The sequence below is a fragment of the Herpailurus yagouaroundi genome, unplaced genomic scaffold (genome assembly GCF_014898765.1).
Source record: "Herpailurus yagouaroundi ecotype Mexico unplaced genomic scaffold, PumYag 162449, whole genome shotgun sequence".
Taxonomy (NCBI): domain Eukaryota; kingdom Metazoa; phylum Chordata; class Mammalia; order Carnivora; family Felidae; genus Herpailurus; species Herpailurus yagouaroundi.
In genome coordinates, this window is record NW_024423177.1 from 1 (window position 1) to 23,788 (window position 23,788).

The 23,788-nt window shown below is 34.4% G+C and overlaps 1 protein-coding gene across 1 annotated transcript in view; it reads left to right on the forward strand.

Annotated features, from left to right (window-relative positions):
• Nucleotides 1–2,994: 2,994 nt before the first annotated feature.
• The window catches only part of LOC121026774 (PHD finger protein 14-like), a gene marked incomplete at its 5' end in the record, with an annotated part of 55,704 nt that continues 34,910 nt past the window's right edge, over nucleotides 2,995–23,788 (forward strand). Inside the window, 8 exons of the mRNA XM_040469548.1 lie at nucleotides 2,995–3,141; nucleotides 6,304–6,441; nucleotides 10,957–11,103; nucleotides 11,742–12,012; nucleotides 12,571–12,677; nucleotides 13,803–13,898; nucleotides 15,731–15,834; nucleotides 17,630–17,761. Coding sequence (XP_040325482.1) covers nucleotides 2,995–3,141; nucleotides 6,304–6,441; nucleotides 10,957–11,103; nucleotides 11,742–12,012; nucleotides 12,571–12,677; nucleotides 13,803–13,898; nucleotides 15,731–15,834; nucleotides 17,630–17,761 — 1,142 coding nt within the window. The remainder of the gene's footprint in view (nucleotides 3,142–6,303; nucleotides 6,442–10,956; nucleotides 11,104–11,741; nucleotides 12,013–12,570; nucleotides 12,678–13,802; nucleotides 13,899–15,730; nucleotides 15,835–17,629; nucleotides 17,762–23,788) is intronic.

The window sequence follows — 23,788 nt, forward strand, 5'->3', positions numbered from 1 at the left end:
TTTAAAGCGTTTTTCAGCTCCTCGTGACTGTTCCTTAGTCCCTTGATCTCTGTAGCAAGAGATTCTCTGCTGTCAGCTATACTGTTTTCAAGCCCAGCGATTAATTTTATGACTATTATTCTAAATTCGCTTTCTGTTATATTATTTAAATCCTTTTTGATCAGCTCATTAGCAGTTGTTATTTCCTGGAGATTCTTCTGTGGGGAATTCTTCTGCTTGGTCATTTTGGATAGTCCCTGGAGTGGTGTGACCTGCAGGGCACTTCCCCTGTGCTCTGGTGTATAACTGGAGTTGGTGGGTGGGGCTGCAGTCAGTCCTGATGTCTGCCCCCAGCCCACCGCTGGGGCCACAGTCAGACTGGTGCGTGCCTTCTCTTCCCCTCTCCTAGGGGCGGGATTCACTGTGGGGTGGGGTGGCCTTTCTGGGCTACTTGCACACTGCCAGGCTTGTGATGCTGGGGATCTGTTGTCTTAGCTGGGGTGGGTAGGCAAGGTGCACAGGGGCAGGAGGGGCAGGCTTAACTTGCTTCTCCTTAGGTGATCCACTTCAGGAGGGGCCCTGTGGCAGCAGGAGGGAGTCAGATCCGCTGCCGGAGGTTTGGCTCTGCAGAAGCGCAGAGTTGGGTATTTGTGTGGAGCGAGCAAGTTCCCTGGCAGGAACTGGTTCCTTTTGGGATTTTGGCTGGGGGATGGGCGGGGGAGATGGCTCTGGCGAGCACCTTTGTTCCCCATCAAACTGAGCTCTGTTGTCCGGGGGCTCAGCAGCTCTCCTTCCCTTTGTCCTCCAGCCTTCCCGCTTTCTGAGCAGAGCTGTTAACTTATGACCTCCCAGACGCTAAGTCGCGCTTGCTGTTGGAACACAGTCCGTCAGGCCCCTCCGCTTTTCGCAAGCCAGACTCGGGGGCTCTGCTTGGCCGGCGAGCCGCCCCTCCGCCCCGGCTCCCTCCCGCCAGTCCGTGGAGCGCGCACCGCCTCGCCGCCCTTCCTACCCTCTTCCGTGGGCCTCTCGTCTGCGCTTGGCTCCGGCGACTCCGTTCTGCTAATCCTCTGGTGGCTTTCTGGGTTATTTAGGCAGGTGTAGGTGGAATCTAAGTGATCAGCAGGACGCGCGGTGAGCCCAGCGTCCTCCTATGCTGCCATCTTCCCTCTCTTGACTCTGTTTCTTCATGGCTTTATGTGGTGCTTGTTTTGTATTCCTTTCCCCAATCAACATCTGTCATCATAGCTCCAAGCAAATTGGATGTTAAAGTAACAAAGAAGACTATTCATTTTGATTTTTCAATTTGTTTTAATTATAGAGTTCTAAAGTTTGTGCAGTTAAACAAATGAACAAAAAAATATTTACAACAGGTATTACAAAGGATGGAAATTGTCTCAGCTGTTTGATAGGTGTTTTAATAAAGACCCAAGTTGGCATCCTCACATGAGTGATTTGGGGAAATGATACACTTGTGTGCCAATCACACTGAAATGGCAGTTTAAATCTGTAGTACTTGCATGGCTTGTACTAAAACATTTTCAGAAGGTCAGTAGGAAGCAAGCAGCCAGCTGTTGGGTTTATCAAAGATAAACTCCTGCAGAGTACAGTGGCATTTAATACACCAGTGGAGCATGAAAAAACTGTGCAAATTAAATTGAGAAAGCAGCTGCTTGTTGAAGATGTGTATCTTTATATTGAACTCTGCGGGATGCATTTGGGAGGTTGAATTAAAACAGTCTATCAAGAAAATCTCAAAATCTTCGAATTTCTTCTCAATAAAAAAGATAATTTTTAAAGATTCGTAACTATTTCCCCCAGGACCTCTATAAAATGATTCTTAGTCATCTTCTTTTAAAACTTACAGTGTGTCACAAAACACAGCCATGTGGCAATGATAGCCTCTCAAACTGTGATAAAGCAGAATTTATTGTTAATATAGTCACAAGGTGAAGGCAGATTTACCATCTCATTTTTACCTTCTTTCTTAGAGAAGTGATATAGATCTGTTTAAAATTTTAAAACCATTGATCCCATATATTGTATGATTGTAAGTAAACAAAGGGTTCCTAAATGCATTTTTAGTGCAGCTTTTAAAAAAGAATTAGAATCAACTCCCCATTCTGTGTACTGCAACTTTTTTTCATGTACTAAAACTTTGAGCATTCTTTGTTTAGTGTTGCAGCATCATTCAGACTTAAAAAAAATGTATGTGGGGCATGTAAGTTTAAGTACAAAGGTTGAATGGTGAACAGATTAGTTGAATGAGATAGGACTTCCTTATATTATATAACTGTTGTCTACAGTCTTCTAGCAATCAGTTTAACCTGGGAAGAAAGAAAGGATGACCACCAAAAATTGTTTTATTTATTTTTTTACAGTTTATTTATTTTGAGAGAGAGAGCGTGCATGAGCAGGGGAGAGGCAGAGAGAAAGGGAAAGAAAGGATCCCAAGCAGGCTCCCTGCTGCCAGCACAGAGTCTGATGTGGGGTTTGAACTCAAAAACCATGAGATCATGACCTGAGTCAGAATCAAGAGTCGGACTCTTAACTGATTGAGTCACCCAGGCGCCCCGCCCACCCAAATTTTAAATTGTCCTGATGGCCTCTCCAACAGCTTTTAGAAAACAATAACAAGAAAGAGCAATTTTACTTACTTACTACAGAATTACTTCACAGTTCTTAAATTAGGATGCTTCTCAGAGAGCTTAAAATAATGAATGTGAATCTTCCCATGAGTAAGAAAATGACGTTTCATTTGTATAGTGGTTTTGTGCAAATATTTAAGAATAACAGGTAAGTGCAAAATGCAGTGAATTTAAGTGAAAGGCATTTATAGTTGTTAATTCTTAGCTTGGGCTAAGCTGCTAGAAAAGTAGTGCTTATTGAGTTGTGCTTATTCCATATTCTTCAGTTGTGGGAGATTGTGAAGGTCTGACTATAGAATTCTTTCAGTAGTTACTTGTGATGGCACACACGTGTTTTATGTTTATTTTCCTTGTGGGCATTTTATGAAAGTTTGATAGCAAAATCATATTTTTCTCTCCTTATAGATGGGTTCATATTGTCTGTGCCCTGTATGTTCCTGGAGTAGCCTTTGGAGATATTGACAAATTACGACCAGTAACACTGACAGAAATGAACTATTCCAAATATGGTGCCAAGGTGAGGCAAAGTGTTTTTGATTGTCTAAAAGAGAAAAATTTGTTTATATGACTTTTTACTGATATCGTTGTTCACTACAGAAATGCTTATTAGTAATGATACTATTTGTAGAACATTTAGCACTAAATCATTTATTATTGTTAGTAATTTTCCCAGAAAGCCAGTAATTTATAAATTCTTCCATGTATTCTTAATTTAGAGTTACCTATGGGGTAAAATGATAATTGATACTACTTCTATTTTTGTGGTATTTAGTATACTCCCTAGTACACATGAGTTCTCAGATCGGTAAGATCAATACAAACGTAATTTCTGACTTTATTTTTGAAGTGAAATTTACCAAAATTATGAAAAGAGGAAAAGGGACACCTATTATTTTACTCAGGTTTCAAGGACTTTTTTTTTTTTTTTAAATGACTGCATAGCCTGCCTTGCAAATCATTCTCAGCCTCAATACTTTATAAATTGGTTTTTATTGATTGAGCTTTAGGATTATAAGTGATAAAAATACACTTACTGGGGCACCTGGGTGGCTCAGTCGGTCAAGCATCTGGCTTTGGCTCAGGTCATGATCTCACCTTCTGTGAGTTCGAGCTCTGAGTCGGGCTCTGTGCTGACAGTTCAGAGCCTGGAGCTTCGGATTCTGTGTCTCCCTCTCTCTCTCTGCCCCTCCCCTACTCACACTCTATCTCTCTCTGTCTCTCAAAGAATAAAAACAACAAACAAAAAATACACTTATTAATTTAAACTTAGGTATATAATTATTATAGGCATCCCTGGAATACTAGAACCAATTAGGCACTGATACATTCTCTTCCATTACTGTCCCTTGGGAAATTGGGAAGGAAGACTGTAACAGTGTCAGTAATACATTAAGGTGGGTGGGAAACTTAAAGGTTTTTGGAAAATTCTGATGGTGAAAATTCAAAAATTTGACAGCTTCTGCTGCTATATGTAGAATATTCTCCTCAGGCTCTAACCACAGCCCCCATCCCTCACCCTCCAGCCTCACTCCAGTACTCTTGTGCTTTAGTTTGGGTAATTTCTATTGAACTGTCTGCAGCTTTTTTCTCCAGAATTAGTTAAAGACCCCAGGGAGAAAAGCAGGCCCAAGCACTGAACTTACTTTCCTGGTCCTCAGGTAATTCTGTACTATCTTGTTATCTTTCTAATGCCTTAAGCTATAGTTAAAAAAAAAATAATAATTTGTTCACATTTTCTAGTTTCTAGCAGGATTAATACCTACCTAGTATTACCTAGTCCACCATTATTGGAAGTGAAAGTTATTGCTTTTTGAGATCAGCTTCAGAATTCACGAGCACAGAGCCTAGAAGGGACTGGCTTAAGTAATTTTCATTAGGCACACATTATTATCATAATTACAAATCTAGAAGCAATGAAAAAAAACAAGAACCAGATATTACTTCATATAACTGAAACCAGCAATGACCTCTGAACTGAACAAGAGAATCATTAAATATATAATCGTCAGCTGATTTTTCATTATCACCTTCTTTTGTTTTGAAGTATGATTACAAAGTAGAGTAAAAAAATTATGTATTCTCTAGCTTATTGGTACAGTCAGTGATGTGAATTATAACTGGGACAGTTCTTCTAGACCACATTATCTATCCATTTCCTAATCCTGGTTACTTTCTCCCCTGTGTTCTCAGTTGCTTAGCATAGTTCTAGCATTTTAAATGATTCAGGCAATTGAAGAAGATTCCCATTTCTTTGTTAGATTGTTCTATAGTCTTTATAAGACTTTTTGTCAGGAAATTTTTTCTTGTATTCATTCTGAAATCCCTTCAACTTCATCGTATTACATTAAATTAGTTTGGGAACTTCTTAAGCACTTTGGTTCTGTTTGTGCTGTTGACATTATTGAAATAATTTAATTTCTCCATTTCTCTCTCTTCCATCTTCTCTCCTTCTGTCTCATTCTTTGTCTCTTTTTTGGTCTCATGTTTACATTACTATTTGCTGATACATCCTACCATATGCCTCCTACTGTTACTAGGAAAAAAAAAAAAAACTTAACCAAGCAGTAGAGTGTCAGGATTTGGGTATATTTTCACATCTATACCCAGATTCCTATTCTTGCTGTTTTCATTCATTGCTGATGTATCAGTTGGGTGCTGTCTACCTCCTAGGTAGTTACTTACTGTTACAGTATTAAAATGATATTTTTAGTGTCTACTGAAACTTTTTAATTTTCCTCTGTATATGTTTCTGTTATATTTAATTTACTTAGAATATATTTACTAAACAGTTCTTTAAGTGTCTACTGGCAATCTGTCACAGTTTAGCAGGTTTTTTTTTTTAAACGAAGATTCCTATCATTAGAGTAGTTTATATTTTAAGACTAGATTTCTTTTTCTCTCTCTGTGGTATAGATAGTGAAAAGGATAAAAAAATAAATTTGGGGAGGATTGGGGGTAATTTCATTTGTTGAAACTTTCAGTTTTACAGTTCTTCCCTTTGTATTCAGAAAGGATTTAACTAGTTGGCTACATTGTGTATCGCAACCAATTTCATCAGATTGTTTACCTAAGATTACTTTTTAATTCTCTTAAAGATATTTTAAAAATGAATTCTTTGGTTCCAGGACCTAGATTTTTTTTGGCCAATTTCTCTGGCTTCTTACTTATTTTCTTTCATTTTCCAAGCAGTATTATGTTGTCCAAGTCATTATAGCTTCATGGTTAAGAACAATGACTTTTATATTACTCTGGTTTGAAGACTGACTTGACAATTATTTTTTTGTGTTATTCTGAGCAGATTTCTTAACCTGTCTTCAGTTTTCTCATGTGTAAAATGGAGGTAATACGTCTTTCATATGTTACTGTGGAATAGTGGATCAAATGGTTACATATGTTAATATATGTAAAGTGTTTAGAATAGTGGCTAGCACATAGTAAATCCTTATTATTATTATTATTATTATTATTATTAGTGTCATCATTATTGTATCAGTGGAATTTTGGTTCATTAGAATTCTAGAGAGAATTTTTTCATATAAACTCTTTTCTTGCCCACAGTTATTGTTTTATTGATATGCTATTGATTCACTATTTGTATTTTATGGACGCTTTGTATGAGAATGCAGTCTTGTTTTAGAGATATTTTTATTCTGAGAGTTTTCCTGTTATTCCATTTTAGGAATGTAGCTTCTGTGAAGACCCTCGTTTTGCTAGAACTGGAGTTTGCATTAGCTGTGATGCAGGGATGTGCAGAGCCTATTTCCATGTGACCTGTGCCCAGAAGGAAGGTCTGCTTTCAGAGGCAGCAGCAGAAGAGGTAGGTTTATTTAAAACCGTCGTTGGTGAATATGTTCATAAGATGTCTCATACTCTATTATGTCCTACAATAGGTGTGCATGATAGAAGAAATTAACAAGCGTATTTTTAAAGTCTTTGCTTAGATCACTGGTCTAAAATTTCAAGAGTAAACAATATATGAGTTTTTCAGTCTTAAAGCTATTTAGACATTTGGAAAACATGTTAAACTTTTTATAGGGATATCTGACAGGTAAAATGAAACATAATCCAAGTTGTTTTAAAGCATTAATATGTCAGCATTTTTTATAGGAGGATCTGAAATTATGTTTGGATAACTTTGCTCTGTTTCTTTAAATAAAATCATTACCCTTTCTTCAATATCTGTATTTCTATCTCTTTACAAGTGTTTTTAATTTATAATTTTCCTTCCAGGTTTATTAGCTTTAGATTAGACAGTTTTTTTCAAAGCACATTTTGGGGACTCCTTAATCTTCTTTCAAGAGGTTTGTGAGGTTGAAACTATCTTTGTAACAATATGAAAACAGTATATACATTTTTTACTCTTAATTATCTCATGAGCAATAGTGGAGATTTTCAGAGATTATATGATGCATAGCAATATAACATACTGAATGTGGAAATAGTTTTGAGAATCCAGCCATCTTTAATAAAGTGAGCTCTCTAGACATTAAAGAGATTTGAAAATGTAAAACAGTGCCACCCTTCTCACTGAGTTTGTGTATATGTAAATTAAAGTATTTTTAATAAAAGTGTTATTTATCTTAACATGTAATGGATTATTGTTATTTTAAAATGAATAAATGTTTTAAAGTTTTGTTTTTTAATTTCTAATGGGGACTATCTATAAAATAACTCACATAGGTCTCTTTGAGGTCGTCAATAATTTTGAAGACTGTTAAGGAGTCCTGAGACTAAGTTTTGTTGATTTCTTTAAGTTCTTGTGTTAGATAGGTATTTGAGTATTTGCTTGGTAATTCTTATTATCTGTTCATGGTGGATCTGTGGTGTACCTATAAACCTTTGGTTGTGTTCCTTCTTTTACTGGATAAATTTTCAGTTTTACATAAAAATATATATGTATATTTATATTGGGTCTTTATCTTTTCCCATTTATTTTGTAGACAAGAAACAATTAAAAAAGATAATGTAATGAAAATTTGTTGAGCAGATTTTGAGGGGTATATATTTTTTTACATTTTTTTAATGTTTATTCATTTTTGAGAGAGAGAGAGCACAAGCAGGGGAAGGACAGAGAGAGAGGGAGACACAGAATCCAAAGCAAGCTGCAGGCTCTGAGTTGTCAGCACAGAGCCTGGTGCAGGGCTCGAACTCACAAACCGTGAGATCATGATCTGAGCTGAAGTCGGACGCTTAACTGACTGAGCCACCCAGGAACCCCGAGGGATATATTTTATGAATAAATGAATTCTATAGCAGTTATGTGTTGGGTACGTGTTTTTGTACCAGCTTTGATTCTTAAGAATTGTACTTTAATTGATGAAGGGTACTGGATAAATTCTGAGCATTTTTACAGCTCTTAGGAAGACATAGAGGCATAATTAATTATATAATAAGGTTATGTGGATTAGTATTGACTACACTCTAGATGGTGGGCAGCAGTGCAGAGGGGCAGTACAAGTAAGACTTAGAAGATGAGATAAATCCCAAGTGAATACCCAGATCATGGAGTCTATAGGGTAGGGTATTACTGTACTTACGGAAAACTTTGAGCTTTGCAATCAGGAAGACTCCTTTATAGCCATTTCTTTTAGAACTTATTGAGAGCTTTACCTGTCATACTGTGGCAGTTTGGGTTCCTTTGTATAGTTGCCATTCAACATTTTGGGGGGAGGGTAGACAGTGGCTAACAAAAATGTGTAAAGTAGCCGCATGATGGGACAGTGGAATGTAAGGGAGTCTATAGTGATTTAGAGCATACATCCCTGTATCTAAAGGCATGCACATGGAAATGAAACAAAGGAAACAAATATTACATTAAATAAATAGTTTGCATCTGTGGTCTGCATGTCTCTGTCTCTAATCTCATCTGGGGAAATTTACAGGGGAAATTGAAATAAATCAGGATGTAGAAACAGGACCTGAGGCTTTTCCTTTGCCTTGCTGCCTCCCTTGATTGATTAGGTAGGAATTCTGGATGCTAGAATAACAAAATGTGACTTTTCTCCACATTTGCTTCCTTGTTAGGTGTACTTTTTTTGTGGGGAATGATTTAAATCTATTTACATGTGTTTCTGATGTCTTCTTATAAACACTTATAGAATTGGAAAATTATAAAGATTTCTGAACAGTGTTTTAAAACCCAAGAATCGGTATCAATAAGATTTGCTCTTGGCAGTAATCATTCTGTTAAAGGAAGTTCGTGGCTATTATACTTCTGTAGACTAAGATTCATGTAATATAATAGCATATTTAATTAAAAGACAAATTTTAAGTAAAACAAATCTACTGTTTGTGGGCATATCTTCTGTTTCAATTTTATATGACATTCGAGAAAGCTCCCCCCCACTGCCCCTTTTACAGATTGGTTTGTTAAGTGGGATTTCTTCTTAATGGCTGTTTTATATAGGCAGTAAAAGCAAGGTGGAAAAAGAGAGTAAGTACCCTAGTTTCATCTAGTGACATCATATACCTTACTATATTCTAATGACTTTTTGTAGCCTTCTGACAGTACTTTTTATCTCAGTGGTGAGGATCCATTTAAAGTTTCTACTCTTTTCTGTTTCTTTCTCTCTCTCTCCCTCACTCCCTCTCCCTCTCTCTCTCTCTCTCTCTCTCTCTCTCTCTCTCTCTCTCTCTTTCTTTCTGAGAGCGAGAGGGTAGCGGCAAGTGGGGGAGAGGGGCAAAGGGAGAGAGAGAATCCCAAGTAGGCTCCATGCTGTCAGCACAGAGGCCAACATGGAGTACAATCCCACATCTCTGGGATTGTGACCTAAGCCCAAATCGAGAGTTGGATGCTCAGTTGACTGAGCCACCCAGGTGCCGAAAGTTTCTATTCTTTCTGATCTGCTTTGTGAGAATTCCAAATTATTTAGAATGTTCAAACCATGTTATGATATAATGTATTTATTATTAAAATCAAACAATAGCACAGATTCATTTATGCTGACAGAAATTTGTTTCACACCATATAGTTTTCCTTAAGGTTACTTATATTTCATGTAAACCATATGGTAGTTTCTTCTGTGATAAAGTATAATTTTCGTATAAAGTATAATTTTCGTATAAAGTATTTCGTATAAAGTATTTCGTATATTGTTCGCACCCTGTTACCATGTAGAAAGTTCTCATTGAAACAGTGGAAATAGAGTATAGATTTTTATTCATTTTTTTTTTTCCCATAACCTTTGACTTAATGGACTGAAATCATTCATGCATTAAATTTCAGTGGCTCAAATTGTGTCTGGGCTTTTTGTACTTCTAAATTCTGTGATGTTATCCACAGTACTATATTGTGACATTTGTGGATACCACACTACAGAATGCCTCATACACTTTTTTTATGTTAAGGATACCTCATATTTATTGTTATTGTTATTATATTCCTTTCTGTTCTTGCTCATATGTTTCTTTTTTTTTTAGTGTCATCATTTCTCTTTGGGTTGTAAAATCTCACCTTACTAAGAGACCCTTCTAACATAACTTGGATAAAAACTATATATGGAGAGCTTATCTTTATTTCTTCTCCTTGGGACAGACCTAAAGAATGAACTCCCAGTTATTTTTTTGGGAATCACAATGCAGATTACTTGTTTTGGCTAAATATTTACAAATTATTTTTGTTTTTGATAGAGTAAATTTTTTTTTGGTACTCTACTCTTTATGAATAAAAAATATACCCTTTAGGTTAGTATCCTGAGAGATGGCTATGAGAGAGCTATGTTTTCTGTTTGAGGTTTTAAAGTTGTATAAAGAGTTAAAGGTGATACCTAATGTGTTCAATTGACAGTAAATAGAAGTAAAAAGTAAAAAGAAGTCTGTCCTTCTTAATCCATTTTTGTCTTGGGTAGAATCTGGCCATGCATTGCTAGCCAGTTAAAAATGTTCCACTTATCTGTGTTAGCTAGTCCTGTATTTTTTGGATGTATTTTTTGTAATATTAATCTATGTATACATAACTTTAATATTTAATGATGGCTTTTACCTACGATTATGAAAATTCTATTTGTTTTAAACAGTGCTTATTTTTTTAGGTACACAAGTTTAACTAAATACAATACCTAAGATTTTATTTCAGTGTTTTTAAATCTACAAGGCCCTTTAAAGAAAAAAATAGTTGTTAATTTGAAGTTGATATACAGGATTAAATTTCAAAAGCAGCAATTTTTATCATTGTGTATAAAAGTTACTTTTGTAATTTATTTTAGAAATAACCAACAACATAGGAGATTCTTCAAAAAGCAAATATTATCTCTTGTGTTAGGTTGTTTATAACCCTTTGAAGTGAAAATATTCACTCCTCCCTTCTGGTTTTTTTTTTTTTTTTTTGGTATAGGATATAGCAGATCCATTTTTTGCTTATTGTAAGCAACATGCAGATAGGTTAGACAGAAAATGGAAGAGAAAAAACTACTTGGCTCTACAATCCTATTGTAAAATGTCTTTGCAAGAAAGGGAGAAGCAACTGTCACCAGAAGCACAGGTATGGGATTCATGCGAAAACTCGTGTTTTTTTCTTTCAAGGTTATGGATTTCACATCTCATGTGTGTGTGCCAATGACATGTGAAATGTAATTATGAAGTTTGGTTAGTTACCTAGGAAGTAGATTGTCATTAAGGTAGTGAGTGTAGTTTGTCGCTGAATATGTTACTCCTTAGTCAACAGAGAAGCCTTTTATAAAGCACGTTTCCAAATACATTGAAAAATGTGGCTTAGAGAAGTTATTCTATCAGTGCAGTATGTTGACCATATCTTTTTTTCAGTCTGTTTTAGTGTTTGCTTATGTAAAAGATTTGATCAGTTTGCCCATCTTTTAAAATGTATTTCTATGTAAATTAAGTGAATTTATAGAGACTTTTGCAGGTATTGAGAAAAGGAACTTCAGTTCAGTCAAATTAGTTTCTGACAACTCAGATCATAGACTAGGACCTGGATTCGTTACTGGGGTAGACCTTTTATTGTAATCCAAGAATATTATCTTAAGAACTGTGGATAGATACAATTTGCCTTGATACAGGAAATTCTGGTTGTCTTTACTATCTCTAAACATACAAGTAGAAATCATAAGGAATATGTTACATTTTAATATCTTTTAAAATGTATATGCTTTTCTTTTATAGGCAAGAATCAATGCCCGGCTTCAGCAATATCGTGCCAAAGCAGAACTAGCTCGATCCACCAGACCCCAGGCCTGGGTTCCAAGGGAAAAATTGCCCAGACCACTCACTAGCAGTGCTTCAGCCATTCGTAAACTGATGCGGAAAGCAGAGCTAATGGGAATCAGTACAGATATCTTCCCAGTGGACAATTCAGATACTAGTTCTAGTGTGGATGGAAGGAGAAAGCATAAGCAACCTGCTCTCACTGCTGATTTTGTGAATTATTACTTTGGTCAGTATACACACTGATACATTCACATTTTCAATGAGAACAATTTGCTATTGGAAATATTTGATACACTGTCAGTTTTTAGAAGTGTATTAGCCATACTACATTACATATATTAAGTAAAAAGCATGTTTATTTATTAAAAAAAATTTTTTTTGACATTTATTTATTTTTGAAACACAGAGAGACAGAACATGAGCAGGGGAGGGGCAGAGAGAGAGGCAGACACAGAATCTGAAGCAGGCTCCAGGCTCTGAGCTGGAGCCCCACAGAGCCTGATGCGGGGCTCGAACTCACAACCTGTGAGATCATGACCTGAGTCAAAGTCGGACACTTAACTGACTGAGCCACCCAGGCACCCCAAAAGCATGTTTATTTTTCTATTAAGTTGTCCGTTGTTGTAAAATGCTAAGTTCATGTATTAGTAAATAGGGTTAAAAATGTTGCAAACAATGCATGATTATCCATATGATCATCGTTATGGCTAGCTTCTTCCTTTGTGTGTTTTGTACATCAGCTTTTATTTTCTAATAAGTAAAATTGGATATTTAATTTAAATAGAGAGAAATATGCGCATGATTCAAATTCAGGAAAATATGGCTGAACAAAAGAATATAAAGGATAAATTAGAGAATGAACAGGAAAAACTCCATGTGGAATATAATAAGGTAAGTCGGCTACAAAACAACATAATATGATCTGTTATTGATGTCATTTGCGATATTAGAGCTTTCTATGTATGTCCCATTTTGAAAATTTTCTGGAATCTTTAGACCTTTCCCTACAATTCCTACTCCTATTGAATGTATTATCAGCACTAACACTAAGCACTACCTATGTGCCAGGTACAATCTTGAGCATGTTACATATATTAACTCATTTAATTTTCATTTCTGTTTTATAATGTGAGTTATAATTATTGCTCCCATTTTCAGAGGAGAAAATTGAATCCTAAAGAGGTGAAGTAATTTGCCCAGACTCACATAGATAGTCAAGTCATAGAGTTGGGGTTTGAGGCCAGCCTGACTCCTTTCTAACTAGTATACTGTAGAGCCTCACTTTCTAAGTTTATAGAAAACAAAGAAACTTACTTTTAAATTATTGTTTTTGTCTTGAATTTGTAATGTTACTTTTGATTTAAGAAAAATACCTACCAATCTAAATTTCCATTCTGCCTTTTCATTGTAATGATGAGGGAGATCAAAAGAATATAAAAGCAAGGTGTGGCCAAAATGTTAGGTAATAAGTAACATGAGCATATAAAACCTATATTGACTTACTGTCATGTTATTTTAAGTGATAAAAAATTAATAAGAGGTAAGTTTCCAATATCAGCCATCTGTAGTGAAAAGAGTAGTGGGATTAGATTCAGAAGATCTGGGGATTCTTGCTAGTTCTATGATCTTGGCCAAGTCACAGACACCATATAATCCTTAATTTTCTTATTGGGAAAATGGTGGAAATGCATCTTGGTAGACTTTTAAGGATTAATTAGCAGAATGTGTATGAAATATATATAAAACTGTAACCGAATGATAAATATAGGTATTATTATTGTCAGTAAAAATGCTAATATAAAACAAAATGCTTACATTTTATTAGTGTTGCTGATTAAGTAATTGGATAGCCTCATCTCTCGGTACTGTGGCTTAAATATATTAAAAATATGGACTATAAAAAATATGGACTATAAGTGTAGATATTCTTGGACACTTATTGATAAATTATTTAAATTTTCCCATGGATTACTACATATTTTATTGGCATACTAATTTTGATTATTTATGTTGTAGCTGTGTGAATCTTTAGAAGAACTACAAAACCTGAATGGAAAACTTCGAAGCGAAGGGCAAGGAATATGGGCCTTACTAGGCAGAATCACAGGGCAGGTTAGTTTCTTTCCAATTGCTATCTCCTTCTGTTCTCATTCTCTATATTATTTTCAGAGATCAGACTTCTGATACAACTTTCCTAACTAAAAAATTCTGTTTGATTAGGGCCAACTAATCCTCTGGGATAATGATAATGCCTGAAATATATCTAGAGAATTGGAAGCTGCCTACTGAGAACCTGTAGCTTAATTTGCTTGTTTTAACAGCTATCTTGTTTGCAGAACTTTTTCATTTGCTCTGATTGTCATTTGTGGTGAAGCTAAGATGTGAAGCATGAATTCGCTCCTACCACATTCTTCTTATGTGTAATTTAGCAGTTTTAGAGTCCTTGCCACATTTTTTTCTATCTTGTTCTTATGTTATATTTAGTCCCCTCTCCCCCACCTTTTTTTTTTTTTTTTTTGACATTAAATTTAAAAGGCAAACTGAAGAGATTCGTTTTTATGTTAATCTGGTTTTGAGCTATGGAAGAGATGGGTTTTGAAACTTGAGAGTCTAAAGTGTGGTTTTTCCTGTTAAGTAGATATCATTGTAGTAATGAAAAAATTTACTTTATCCTTGAGCATATCTAGCCTGTTAAAGTTCTTGGTGTTAAAAAGAAGAATCATTGCCAAATAGATTTCTTTGAATGCTTTTTTTAGTACTGTGTATAATTCATAAATTAAGAATTCATTCACATAATCTGTTATATTTTAGGAGATGGAGACTCCCTGTGGTACTGTGAAAGTAGTCTTATTTGTGAAGGAGTTTGTCAAAGAAGAGATATTTTTCATTGTACTTGTTTCAGAAGTTTACAAAGGGTCAATTTTTCATACAATTTGTGTAGACTTAATATTTTAGAAAATAATACATATTGGTATGTGTTGTGCTATGCTAGCTTTCAAGATGCTTCTTTTGTGAACAGGATGTATGCGGCTTATATTACAATGAATAACATAATTTAAGAGGTGAGAAGGAGCAGTCACCTATGGAGAATTGACCTTTCTTCCTATTGATAGGTTGTTGATGGATTTGGGGAAGATTATGGTGCTTTATGTTTTATATTTAGAGAAGTTAATGTTGGGTGCAAGACTATTATTTATTTGCCAAGCTAACATTATGTTTTGGCTTGATTTGCAAGATTGTCTCATAAGAATCTTCTATTTAGTGTAAAGCATTATGTACCATAAAAGAGCATTGCCATTTATTAAATGACTTTTAACAGAAGTTCACAAATTTCCTTGTGCAAATGTAAAATACACAGAAGAAGTAGAATTCATTTGTACCACTCGCATGACACTTTTTTCCAGTTGGTTGAACAGATGTCGGCCCACCAGGCCACCGAGAAATGACTTTGATAGATGGTTGCTGTCTCAGAAGCCAGCATACTACAGATTAGTAGAAACCCAAAAAGAATCTCATTCACTTTATGGAGAGTTTGGTCCAATAAGATAATTTTTCTAATTAACCTATGGAGCACCGTGTAGCTGGCATGTTGAGGAAAATAAACGGCTTCAATATTCTTTTTGTCAAGTGTATTGTGTGTGGTTTTTTAAAGCTCTTAAATGCTTGTCCTTGTCTTTCACTTTTTAAAGCTAAAGTAGAAGTTTAATTTTCATAATGTTTTAGTGTTTCACTGAAAAGGGATGAGACTATGTAATTATAGATTTTTAATGAGAGTAACTGTGAGACAAACTCATTTTAATTCTTTTTGCTGGTGTAATAGCTGGTAAGACATTTCTCCCTCACAATTCTAGCATATTTAGTTGACTTGAGTGGCAAATAGAGGAGAATGTTGCTTTATATTTTTTCTTTAAAACAAAATAAACTGCATTTGTTCAAATCAATAGAAGTTGAACATACCGGCAATTTTGCGGGCACCCAAGGAGAGAAAACCCAGTAAAAAAGAAGGAGGCACACAAAAGACTTCTATTCTTCCTGCAGTACTTTATAGGCAAGTAATAAAATGATAACAGATTAATATTGTGTGTTTTTAAACTCATACTTTTAGTAACAAGATGCTTCAAATATTTGTGAATGGATTATGTCCGTATTAGAATTTATGTTAAATGCATTTGAAATTCATTTTATCAGTACCTTTATCAAAGATGGTTTAGGTTGAATGAGAGAAGAGATTTTTGCTTCTCTTTTAATGATAAGATTAATGACTTGTATCCTTTAAATAAGTGGAGATATATGTCCAAAAGTTGCATGGAAATGAACAATCCATTGTCTTGGGGGAATTGGAAAGTGACTTTAAATAATGTAGATGATCATTTTCTTAAATAATTAAAATAATCTATTATTTAATGGGCATTTATATTTTATTTTACTTTAATGAGTTTTAGAGCTTTGCATGTGTTTTTAGGTAGTGATGGGTATCATATACAATCTGAGTTACTGCCTTTGTACAGTGGTGGATAATGAAGATAAGTTCTAGATTTGAATCCGTCTATATTTTTTTATATGCTCAGTTGTAATAATTTTATTTCTAGAAGTGCTTTTGTTATTTACTTTTTTGTCTCTATCGTAATTTTGCATAGCCAAGACTTCTTGGTTCAGTCTAGCTTTTCCAAACAAAATTGGTTCGTTTGGAACCACCATGCATATCAGAGTGCTTCTCACTTGTCAGTACAGTTCATTTTTGTTTCAGAATGTATTGTAAATGATTTTCCTTTTTCACTTGAGTAGCATTGAGAACCAAGTACTGGTTGTCGTTGTTGCGTGTATGTGACCCTTTTTCTGTAGGATAATTTAAAACTTCAAAAATCATTTTTATTTCTTACATGGATGGGTAGCTGTTAGAGATTCTTAACAACTTTTTCTTCACACTTTATGTTCCCACTATAAAAAAACAGAGATATTCCAGTCATGGTGCCTGTGCTCTCAGGAGTAGTTAAGTTGACATTTTGCACAAGAAAAGTTGGATTCCTTGAAAAGTAACAAAAATCCAAATAACAGTAACAACAATGCAAAATTCCCCATTCCTCACAAAAATATCAATTGGTGTACTTTTAAGACTCAAAGTCTGATTTTGAAGAGACTTATTTAGAAATGTAGCTTATTTACATGTTGAAGATTCATTGAAAGGCTTATAATTAATGTTAAAATAAACAATTTTGTTTGTAAATTAACTTCTGTAGTTTGAGAGAAGTAGAAAATTGTAAAATTTTTTTGTTTAATAGTTATGTTTCTAGAGAAAAGTTGAGCTAATATTAAATGTTTTAAGTGATAACTAAATTGAGGTAGCTGTGATGTTGAGAATACTATCTTCTTTTTTTTTTTTTTTAAGTTTTTTTTTATTTACTTAGAGCAAGCAGGGGAAGGGCAGAGAGAGGGAGAGAGTGAATCCCAAGCAGGCTCTGTGCTGTCATCCCAGAGCCTGATGCAGGGCTTGATCTCACAAACTGTGAGATCATGACCAGAGTTGAAATCAAGAGTCAGACACTTAACCAACTGAGCCAGCCAGGCATCCTGAGAATACTGTCCTATATATGCCTCTCTCTGAAAAGTTCGACTCCAGAATAATAATTATACTAGATCCAGCTATTTTTCTATAGTCTCAAATATTTAGAACTAATAATTATTGATGTTACAAAGAGGCACGTTTGAAGAAAAAAAACACTTAATTTAACAGAAGAAACATTAATCCAAGGTGAAATTTTAAAATTTAAAAAAATGTCCTGTAAATAGCTGTTTCACTAAAATTATTATTATTCTAATCGTTTATTTGCTGCCTTTATTCAAAGTTGTGGAATTTGTAAGAAGAACCATGATCAGCATCTTCTTTTATTGTGTGATACCTGTAAACTCCATTACCACCTTGGGTGTCTGGATCCCCCTCTTACAAGGATGCCAAGGAAGACCAAAAACAGTTACTGGTAAGTAAAATGAAAGAGATTTTAATGGTAGAACTGGTTTGCTCTCTGTTTCAATAGTATAAGATGAAGTGTTATGTCCTATTTCATAATGAAGTTTTTAGCACATTTTTAATTGATATTTTAATATTTTTCCAACTTTGTTGAAGTATGAATGACAATTAAAAATTATATTTAAGATATACAACTTAATGATTTGATATACTTACACATTGTAAAATAACCACCAGCATCAGACAAATTGACATATCTGTCACTTCACATTAGTTCCCATTTTCTATTTTGTGGTGAGAACACTTCAGACACAAATATTTATTATAATATTACATGAATAAATCTGTAATAGTTTTTTTGAGAAATGAATTTTAAGTTAATTGAGGCTGTTGTGATATCTTACCAATAGTTAAGGCATAAATTCTGTCTCAGGTGTTTTAATTCTCTTTATTATAAGAATTTCTCTAATGCTTTTTGTATTGAAATTGAATGAATTTATCAGGAACTTGCCTCCATATTCATGCTTTTATTTGTAATTTAATATTTTTAATTAGTTTCACCCAAGGCTTTACTTGTGGTATATGTCATTTATGCTAATTCTGTTTAAGTTTAACCATTCTTTGCAAATCTAGAAACATTTGACATACGTTTCTAAGGTTGTTTTTTCTTTTTTTTATTAACTTAGGTATATTGCATAACTACAGATGTTTTATAAAAGCTTATGTATGATGAATTGTATCCTTTCCTTAATTCTAGTTCAAGGGAGAGAGATATGCTCAAATTTTAATAGGCCGATTCTATAGAGGAAAAATATAGGACATGGAAAACTTTGGAATAAACATCAGTATTCTGTTTAGACAAATTACCTTTCTACTTTTAGAAAAGAGTAAACTCCAGGTTCTTAAATGATAATCTATATAAAAAGTCATGTGTTTGTGAAACACATTAAGCATGTTTTTTTACTTCATTGTTTCATCTCATAAAGCAATCTCTGTTTATTAGGAAACTTCTATTGTTTCACCATTTTCACAGGATTGCTTTTTCATAGTGTTCTTTTATCAGTTTGTCTTGAGAGAGTCCTACTAGTCTGCCCTTTTCGAGTATAGTAGAGTTTATGTATATACTTTTCGATATGTGCTTTTGAAACCAGAGTTTACTAAGAAAATGCTGTAGCTTATTAGAATGCCAGCAGTGGTAATAAGCATCCTAGGTGGGTGTTTATAAATTGGAAGCCAGTTTGGTAGTCTCCAGGGCCAGGGTGCTTTGATATGGAGAGATGCAGTTCTCTACTTAAATGAGATTATGAACTTTTCTAATATTGCTCTGCTTGCAGAGTTCTGGTTTCCAGTGTGTAAGTTTCTGGAAGAACTTCAGATGAAAATGCATTGGTTGCCCTCGGATGTTTTAGTGAAAGTTCTCCCCCAAAGACCTAAAACTACTTAGGGTCCTATGCATTGGTTGCAGTGTTTTAAAGTAAAAGTAGAAGCTAATATTGGAACAAAGTGAAGTCTTCAATATCTTCTAGTTTCCAGTTATCAGATTTCCTTTGGCCTCTGTAATTAACTTAGTTTTGCTTAGCAATTAATTGAGAGTATTAGTTTGGGAGTAAATTTTATAGAATTATATTTTTCTTTAGTGTATCTCAAATGTGAGAGGCACTTTTTTCTTTTTAACATTTACAGTTTATTTTTGAAGTTATATGAAAGATAATAAACATTAAAACAGTTTCACTTCCTAAATATTTTACTATTACCTATGCTCTTTACCTAAGTCTATTGTATATGTATGGTAGAAAAACTGTAATGGTGTGCTACTATGCATCTTTTCCCCATTCTGCATTCTCTGATGCCTTGTTGGTATTTGGAAATTGGCTATGGTTAGGAGTATTTGTACTGCAGAAATTGGCAAATGCTACAAATTACCACTTTTTTTCCATAGAGAGCTAGGTGTTAGATATTTACTAACACACCACTAATCCTAACCCTTGCTTTGTTTCTGTTTAGTTCTTCTCAGTCTTTTTCTTAGGAAAAGAGGTTCTAGAAAGGTCCTTTCCTCTTAGGGAAAGGGTTCCTGGACCTTTATCTCATGACTGGGCCTGTTACTGGCTTAAATTTCTACAAAGCCTACTTGTATACATTTCTGAATGTCACCAATCACTGCTTTTGCTGTCTTTATGCTGTGTGCACTTGGTAACTCCCTTTCTGGTGTGCCCCTTTATGTTCACTGCTAGCTAGAATTACTATGCAATCTTTCCTTCTCAAATACTGTGTTCGGCATGATAGACTAAGCACCTGCTGTCTTAGCTTTTCTCTCCTCCCAGTATCAGCACTGCTTTTGGAAGATACTAGTTTGAGATCTAGATGCTTTCTGTTTGGCCCACACCACAATAGTTGATTGGTTATGCTGGACTGATTTAAGACATGTAACAGGAAAGAAGAAATGGATAAAGATGCAGAAGTAATTATTGGTGGAGAGTAGGGAAGTTGAATAAGTTCACATTAGACAGGCTCTGACTTTTCAGTGAAATAGAAGTAGTCTGTGGAGAGGTAAAGGACCTGGGGTGATGATTTGAACTTAAGAAGACAGGAGATAGTTTCCAACAGTTACTGTGGGAAAAAAAAAAATAGATAAACGACCTGCTGAGGCCATATATATATATATATATATATACACATACATACATATATGTATGTATGTATATATATATGTGTATGTGTGTATGTGTTTGTATATATATATAGTATATACTGAACAGGAATGTTCAGTGAATTAGTTTAGTAAGTTTGGTTAATTGCTTTTTCTCCAGTGATGCTCAGCTGTCCAGGAGCAGGAGAGGAGAGAAACCCAGGAACTTCTAAGGTTGGATTAGGAGTGGACAAATCAGATGAAGAGTGCTTGGTGGATGGGGAATTTGGCAGGTGATAGACTAGTGAAAGTATACTGTTTGGATTTACTTCTAGTGTTAGAAATCTATTTTGTCTTGCTTTGAGTTTATGTTATCTTGGTATGTTTCTTTTTAAATATATGATCTTGTATACTGCCTTACATTCTTCTCAGACAAGCATAATACTGTATATATTAGTAAGGGTTTGATTTAGTAGAATAGCTCAAATAATAAGTAATTCTCTTAATTTTAGAGTAATCTATGTTTCCATCACCCACCTGATCAGAATTTGTCTTGCTTTTTCTAATTAAAGAATATTCTGGGGGCGCCTCGGTAGCAATTGGTTAAGTGTTTGTCTCTTAGTTTAAGCTCAGGTCATGGTCTCATGGTTTCTGAGTTTGAGGCCTGTGTTGGGCTCCATGCTGGCAGTGGAGAACCTGCTTGGGATTCTCTCTCTGTCTCTCTCTCTCTCCCTCCCTTCCTCCCTCTCCCTCTTTTCCCCTCCCTCTCTGCTCCTCCCCTGCCCCCACCCTCATTTACTCTCTCTCTCTCAAAATAAAAAAGAATATTCTGAAGGGTATTATTTGAGAATTAGATAATTGAGTAATATTTATTATATCCTTTTATTCTTTGGATATACTTTTGTTTATTCTCTTAAGATAAAAGAAAATCTATAGCACAAACTCTTCCGTGAAGAATTTACGGAAGGTGTCTTCCCCTATTTTTAATAATTTATCCTCCCTTTCTTCCATTAACTCTTTTCCTTTTTTATTGAGAGATAATTGACATAAAACATTGGATTAGTTTTAGGTGTGCATATTGTGAAATGATTACCACAGTAAGTTCAGTGAGCATCCATTCCTATACATGGTGACTTTTTTTTTTGTCTTTATGATAAGGACTTTTAAGATCTACTCTCTTGGTAACTTTAAAATACACAATACAGTATTAATAACTCTAGTCATCATGTTGTATGTTACATCTCCAGGACTTATTTATGTTTTAATTGGGATTTTATACCTTTGACCACCTTTACCCCTTTAGCACCCACCTCCTGGCCTCTGGCAACCACCAATCTGTATTCTTTATTTATGAGTTTAAAAAACTCATAAATATGGAGTTTAAAAAAATACTCCATATATAAGTGAGATCATACAATATTTGTTTTTGACTTATTTAGCATAATTCCCTCAAGGTCCGTATATGCTGTTGCGAATGGCTAGGATTTTCTTCTTTTTTATGGCTGAATAATATTCCATTATATATATATCTCTCCCACAGTTTATTTTATCCATTCATTCATCAATAGACACAGGGTGTTTCCATATTTTTGCTATTATAAATAATGATACATGAACATTGGAATATAGATATTTTTCAAGGTAGTGATTTTCCCTTGGCTGTATACTGAGAAGTGGACTTGCTGGATCATATAGGCATTCTAATTTTAACTTTTTGAAGAACCTCCATACTATTTTTCATAGTGTCTGCACCAGTATACTTCCCTGCTAACAGTGTCTGAGCGTCCCCTTTTTTCCACACTTAGTATTTCTTATCTTTTTGATGGCAGTTGTGCTAACAGAGTTGAAGTGATAGCTCATCGTGGTTTAGGCACCAGTGAAAATTTTCCTCTAAAAAGAGGAGAAAATATGGGAAAAGCCTTAGAGATGAGGGAAGAAACAAGTTGTGGTATGGAATCTTTGAAGACTGAAGGAAGTAAGTTGTAAAGGCAAAAAAAAAAAAAAAAGGCAAAACATGAATTATGTATAATATTTGAGGATTAAAGTATCATTGCATTTATTACATTTAAGGACTCATAAAATCCTTTTTTCTCTGATGTATGCAAATAAGTTTTTCTATAAATTGAATTAGTCTTCTTCCTTGTCTTAGCGTTAATGAAATATTTTTTCTTTGGTAGTTAAAAATTTTTAACCCCCCTTCTGAACATAAGTTGCAATGTATGGTGTAGGAGATGAAGAAGATACAGCAAATGAGAAAATCTCTTGGCATTTCATTTCAGTATGAAGGTTGTTCTTTTCTATAAATTCCTGACATGAACTTTTATTACTTTAAAATTCCTTTTTAATTCGATATTTGATTACCTAAGATTATTTTTAATATTTTGCATGGGAATTATAAATTACAGGATTCTCTAACCCTTGGTAGAATATATTAAGTAAAAGTACAGAGGATTAAATATATAGGATAGCAGCTTAGTGGGTTATTACAAGAAGCCAGGTATGTGTTTTGACATTATGAAAGATAATTATGACTTTACCCCCAAATAATACTTAATAACATTGAATTGGACAGGCCATGGCTTTATCCTAGATTATTATTTCTTAGGACCTTTTGTACTGATTAGTGTGGCAAATATGCTTTTTCATATCTTAAAGGATACATAAATGAGACTTTAGTATTTAATATATTGTTGGAAAAATTTCAAGTAGTGTGTCCATCTATGTGACTCTGTACTGTATTGTGTCAGTTGTTTTGAAAAGAAATAGATAAATTTCTTCATTGGTGGTTACATTTTGTTTTGATTTTCTGTGTTGTTCAATGTTTTATGGAGTTCAGGGAATAATGGTACCACTGTCAGAAGGCTCTAATGCAAGTTTTTTTGTTACTTAAATGTATTACTTTTGGTGAGGATGAGAAATGACTATGAGAAGTTAGAGAATGTTCTGACAAGGGTTATAGTTACAAAATGAGAAACAAAAGGGAAAAAAACTCAATTAAAAAAACAACAACGATTTGTCCTAAAAAAGGGACTTGTTTCTATACCCCAGAAATTCATGTATATTAAAAATGAATTGGAACTGTCTGAGAAAATTGGACTACATTTCACATCAACTGGTAGAAATGATCACTTAAGGTTATAATCTGTAAATACAAGGAACTGGCCCTTTTCTGTGATATAACTTGATATCTTTCTACAGGCATTTCTGTTTTAATGTTTGTTGTATTTGTTACTACTTACTAATGGTATTTAACGTTTGTGGGGTTTTCACAATTTAGGACTGCCAATAGATTATTTCAAAATATATTATTTCAGTTAGGAGATATGTTTAGGTGTTTAGTTCTCATACCAGTCTTTGATCTTTTAATCTTTCAAGAGGGACAAAACAGGAACAATTTAGTGTATTACATTT